This window comes from Henckelia pumila, chromosome 3, assembly GCF_033568475.1.
Source record: "Henckelia pumila isolate YLH828 chromosome 3, ASM3356847v2, whole genome shotgun sequence".
NCBI classification, from domain to species: Eukaryota; Viridiplantae; Streptophyta; class Magnoliopsida; order Lamiales; family Gesneriaceae; genus Henckelia; species Henckelia pumila.
In genome coordinates this window covers 75,643,509-75,649,440 of record NC_133122.1, presented here as the reverse complement: position 1 = coordinate 75,649,440, position 5,932 = coordinate 75,643,509, and the positions used below count along the sequence as shown (strand labels likewise).

Genomic DNA, 5,932 nt, shown 5'->3' with positions numbered 1-5,932 from the left:
TATTGATTGGCACCATAGATCTAGCAATGGATCCAATGTATGATTGTAGTGCCCTACCATTTGCATTGTATGCTGGCCGCCCCATATCATCATAATCGATCTTCGTTTTTTTCCCTATCTTGCAGCTGTACTTACTTTAGCCATCAATGTAGGGCCTCACTTCTTTTGAATATTTACATGATGTGCTTCTCCATCAGTAAGCCCAAGTTCCTCTTCATCTCCATTATTTTCATCAACATCTAATTCTTGAAGCTGCTCAACTGAAACTTTCTTTTTATGTTTTCTTTGACTCATTATATATGTTTAACACTGCATAAATGTTTTGAAAACAAACGTTAAATAATAATGATAACACAAATGTCATAAATAATAACAAGAATTCAAAAGACACAAATAATAACAATAAGACAAAATAAATAAATAAATAATAACAATAATAATAATAATAATACTAATAAAAGTTCATAACATATGTTTTTACAACACATAAAGTGTCTTTGCTTATCCATAACAAAACATGGCATAAAGTACAAAACATCATTTTTTCTTGTTCGTTTCCCAGACACCCTCGTTTTCCGCTCTAAAGTATCTTTCGTGAACAGGTATATCATGAGTCTCAACATCATCAATTGGTCGAGACTCTGGAATACTATTCCAACCATCATCCTCCCCCTCATAGCACCTATTTGGCACTGGGAGCACAATTGACCATCCTTTTTTTGATGGGTCATCAATATAAAAAACTTGATTGACTTGACTTGCAAGGGAAAATTCATCATTCTTGTGCCCTCTTTTGTTCATGTTGACCAAAGTAAAGCCACATTCATCGTTGTTTATTACTCCCTTATCATTTGCAACCCAAGCGCACTTGAAAAGAGGAACTTGAAATTGATGATAGTCTAATTCCCATATTTCTTCAATTACTCCATAAAAAGACACATCAGCAATCAAGGGATTTTTATCTTTGGCACTACAGACAAGCATGGTGCTGGCAACTAGAGAAACCCCACTGTTTTGGCAAACTCTATCATCATCCCGCGCCTTTGTTTGGTATAAGTTGCCATTTATCACGTAACTACTGTACTTAATGACTTGCGCGCGTGGTCCATGAGCTAGCCATGTCAATGTCGATGTCGTTCCACCATTGCAACTATCTATTTCAGCAGCCACCTAACATGTATTCAATTAGAAAAGAGTGATTAAAATACTAGATAAAACATGCTCACCGCAAATTGTTTAATAAATATTTTTTCATCTAACTAACCTTTGCGCGAAACCAGTCAATGAACCTCTTATTGTGAGCATCTTGTATCCATTTTTCATCTTTCTCTTTTTTCGGAAATATGGACTTCAAAAAGGTTTTATGTTCACTGTGGAAATATTATGTATAATATTTTTTAATAAACATATTTTGATAGTCACAAATGTGCAGAATTATATATTAATGAGTTGAACTTACATTATGTAGGGAGATACTTCTTCTGTATTTTCCAAAACAGTCAAATGTGCTTGTTGCATATCACTTTGCGGCACTACAATTGGTGTTTTGCATGATAAAAATCCAGGAACATTGGATTTGGGGTCTCGGTTTGATTGAGGGACCCCAACAGGATCAAGTCCGTTGAGGTATTCAGAAAAAAACTCAATTGCTTCTTCCGCTGAATATCTCTTAACAATGCAACCTTCAGGATGTTTTCGACTGCCAACATAACTCTTAAACACCTTCATGCATCTTTCGAATGGATACATCCACCGAAAGTAGACAGGTCCACATAATCGGACTTCTCGAACAAGGTGGATTGCTAAGTGCACCATAATGTCGAAGAAAGATGGGGGAAAATACTGCTCCAATAAGCAAAGTGTAACAACCAAGTCAGATTGCAGCTTATCTAACTTGACTACATCTATAACCTTGCAACAAATATCTTTGAAGAAAAAACATAATCTTATGATGGCGTATCTAACATGTTTTGGCAACGCATCACGAATGAGTATTGGTAGGAGTTGCTGCATTAGAACATGGCAATCATGGGATTTCAAGCCAGTCAACTTCAGCTCAGACAAGCACACAAGATTCTTCGTGTTCGATGAGTAACATTCTGGAACTTTTATATCCATTAATGATTGGCACATTTGTAACTTCTCTTTTTTTGTGAATGAGCATGCAACAAGAGGAAGATATGTTCTTCTTTCTCCAAATTTAGGTGTCAATTCAGGCCTAACTCCCATTTGAAGCATGTCCAGCCTAGCTGCCAGATTGTCCTTAGATTTTCCTTTAACATTCATCTAAGTATTAATGAGGGATTCAAAGACATTTTTCTCTATGTGCATCACATCGAGACAATGCCTAACATGAAGATGTTTCTAATAAGGAAGATTGAAAAAAATTGAATTTTTCTTCCAACATTTTTTAAAATCTGTTTCCCCTAAATATTTTTCTTCTTTGTTGTCTTCCACATTATTCTCCTTTGATTTTTTTCTCTTTTTACCTTTCACACTGACCTTCTTTCCAAAATCACATCTTATGTCCGCAAGCTTGTCAAACAAGGCAACCCCAGATAATGGTGTGGATTTTTCTCCATGTTCTTCCATGCCATTGAATTCCTTAGTTTGCCTTCGATAGGGATGAAACATTGGTAGGAAACATCTATGACCAACAAATGACATTTTCTTCCCATTTTCCAAATGATTTGCACAAGTATCTTCTCCGCATACTGGACATGCATAATAACCATGTGTAGTGCATCCACTAAGGTTACCATAGGCAGGAAAATCATTAATGGTCCATAATAAGACTGCTTTAAGGGTGAAAAACTGTCTTCGATAAGCATCATAAACGCCATCAACTCCTTCCCACAATCGTTGCAAATCTTCAACTAGCACCTCGAGGTAAACATCTATATCATTTCCAGGTTGTTTAGGCCCTGAAATGAGCATAGTTAGCATGATGAATTTCCTCTTCATACACATTCTTGGAGGAAGATTATAGGTGGTCAACATGACTGGCCAGCAGCTATACCGACTACTAAGATTGCTATGAGGATTAATGCCATCAGCTGCAAGTGCTAGGCGAAGATTTCTTGGTTCACTTTTGAAGTCGGGCCACATATGATCCACCAACCTCCAAGATGGGGAATCAGATGGATGACGTAACTGACCAGCAACTCTTGTGGTTTCTGCATGCCAAGTTAAATTTTTTGATGTCTCTAAAGATTTGAACATGCGCTTAAATCTTGGTATGGGAGGGAAATACCACATCACTTTGGCAGGAATACCTTTCTTCTCAATGTTCTTCTTGTTTAGCTTCCAACGCGACGATCCACATTTAGGGCAACTTACACAGTCCTTATATTGTTTCCTATAAAGAATGCAATCATTGGAACAAGCATGGATCTTTTCATGACTCAACGACAGACAACTCAACGTCTTTTTTGCATCATACGTTGAGGATGGTAGATTGTGATTATCTGGCAGCATATCCCCAAAATCCGTTAGTAGATCTGAAAATAAAGCATCACTCATCCCATGCCTTGCTTTGGTGTTTTATAGTTTTACAAGTGCACTCAACTTTGTGTAACGTGTACATCCATTGTACAAAGGTTTCTCTGCTTCCTCCAAAAATTTCATAAACGCTTCTGGATTTTCTGTATAATTATCATATGCTGCCTCACACATATTAGCGGTTTCAAAGTCGTCATTATAATCACCAATTGGCTCCTGGTTGGTGCTTAAATTCATTCTATCATTTTCGGCAGACTCGCCATGCCAAATCCAAGTCATATAATTCTGACTAAAACCATGGAAATAAAGATGCTCTCGAATGGACGTAATCGGTCCTTTCTTCAGATTTTTACATTTGCAACAAGGACAATGAATTAAATTCGAGTCAATATGGGGATTTTGTAAACAACCGCTAATGAACTGTTCCACACCCTCTCATATTGTTTCGACCTTCTATCAGAGTGAATCCAAGATTTATCCATAATTAACAACTTACCTTCAACAAAGAATTAAATAAAGATAAGTTATAATAAAACATAATTAAAAATTTTAAATACATGACAATCATTTAGTGATTTTCACTTCAAACACTAGTTACTACGACTCTCCAACCAATATAAATTGTGAAATTATATTCGATTAAAATACAATAAATAGATTAAATATTGCAACATTGATTTAAAAAATAAAAAATAGTGAAAGACACATTGTCCTTTAATTTGGATGGATTCAGTATCATAAAAAATGAAATTCCTGACGCAAACAATGAATCATCATATAATCAAAATATTGAAAGCACAGGGATAAAATATGCGATCAGGTTTAATTTCAAAGCACATTAAAACTCCACCAAAGCAGAACAAGTTCTAAAAATACCTGATTTTGTTGCGACAGTGAAGTTTGCTGCTTATACAAGTTTCGTAGTCTTTTAAATTCTTTTTTGAGCCCTTAATGATCCACTACAAAAGCATCCAGAAAGTTAAAATCAGATTCCATAAAAACTTGTTAAATGTGTAGTGCAAGAATCCATGTTCAGATTTGTAAGATTCAGGTGCGAGCGAGAAGAGCTAGTATGCTACTTTCAAGTTCAGAAATATATATTGTATACCAGCTAAATTTATTTCAGCAAATTTGTAAAGATTTCTAGCAACTGAAATGGTTTTCTTGTTTCCTAGGAGCATCGCTGTGAAAAAACTGTCATAGGTGCGGCTTCGTAGCCTCATCAAGTCATCATTTTTTATTTTTTCAAGCTACAGTACCAACAAATTCAGTAAGTCACAGATACATAATAGATTTTATTTTCTATTCAGTTTCTCATGCATGATTTAAAGATATATAGCTATATTACCTTCAATTCTTTTTCAGTGGCTATATCGTGAGATAGTAGAAGCTTTCTGATTATTTCAATAGGATCACGCTCCTGGAAAAAGGGGAAAAATAAAATCAGTTGAAATAAAAGTACTTGGTTAATCGAAGCAAGACAACCCTAACTCTTTGGTATTTGGATATCAATCACATACTAGATAGTGTCATCACAGGGGGCGTAACTAGAAACTTGTTTATTGGTGGGCAAAATTTTTTTCAACTATATTAATTTTCAACACATAAAAATGATATTATTGACTTCTTGTAAGTTCATGCAAAAGGTACTGAAAGACAACCACATGCTGGTGATATATCTCAATTGAGAGAATTTTTCCCACCATAAAATAGTAATTGTATATTAAAAAATAACTAAATGTTAAATGATCCGTGAGAAACACGATATGCACCAGAAATTTTGTTGTCAACATGTGATTAACCACATTTGCAAAATTTTGTGACTTTTTCTTTTCAGTATGTTTTGAATAAAAGAATTAAGAAGTTATATATCAATATACCACTGTTTGTGTTTAGGAAGTAAATTTTTGCAACAGCTTGAACGCTGAACCCCGAAAAATCTGGATTGACATATGAACCCAAAGAATGAATTTTAGAATTCCATTGATAAAATCCATGTGGTGAATAGAGATATTAAAAAAACATAGTAAGAACCCCGGAAGTTGCTTATTTGTGATAGCCAAAACAACATGAACATGAACAATCAGTTTGAAGCAAAGTACTGATACGTATGTACAATGTTATATCAAACCACAATGGCTAGAAATCGATAAAACATGATTATTGAACCAAAAATTTTTTGGCTCCAGATTTTTAAATAGTTACAAAGCAAGCAAATTATGATACAGTTTTTTAAAAAATAAAAAAGATTCATGGATATAACTCCAGAATACCAAAGTTCCGTGTGGTTCAAAAATTTTTTTTGATTTAAGTGGGTTTTTGCGGCAGTGAAGTTTTTACCTCATGGTTCAAAATAATACCAAAGGTGCATTTTTACCTCGTCCGTATTATTACCGAAGTCGATTGTTATATTTTACTTCGCAATTACTAA

General features: G+C 34.7%; 1 protein-coding gene across 1 annotated transcript; it reads right to left on the bottom strand.

Moving 5' to 3' along the window:
* Positions 1-537: 537 nt before the first annotated feature.
* On the bottom strand, positions 538-3,522 carry LOC140889047 (uncharacterized). The gene is made up of 4 exons (XM_073296748.1): positions 2,503-3,522; positions 1,460-2,286; positions 1,265-1,370; positions 538-1,170 (listed from the first exon to the last, which is right to left on the bottom strand). Exons 1-4 carry the CDS (start codon positions 3,520-3,522, stop codon positions 538-540), a joined length of 2,586 nt encoding a protein of 861 aa, XP_073152849.1.
* Positions 3,523-5,932: the final 2,410 nt, after the last annotated feature.

Excerpts from the sequence above, each read along its gene's own strand:
- LOC140889047 (XM_073296748.1), bottom strand. The coding sequence starts at position 3,522 with ATGAGTGATGCTTTATTTTCAGATCTACTAACGGATTTTGGGGATATG. Across the intron at positions 2,287-2,502 it reads GATGTGATTTTGGAAAGAAG|ATGAATGTTAAAGGAAAATC; the intron begins GTCAGTGTGAAA and ends ATTAATACTTAG. Across the intron at positions 1,171-1,264 it reads TTGACTGGTTTCGCGCAAAG|GTGGCTGCTGAAATAGATAG; the intron begins GTTAGTTAGATG and ends AATACATGTTAG.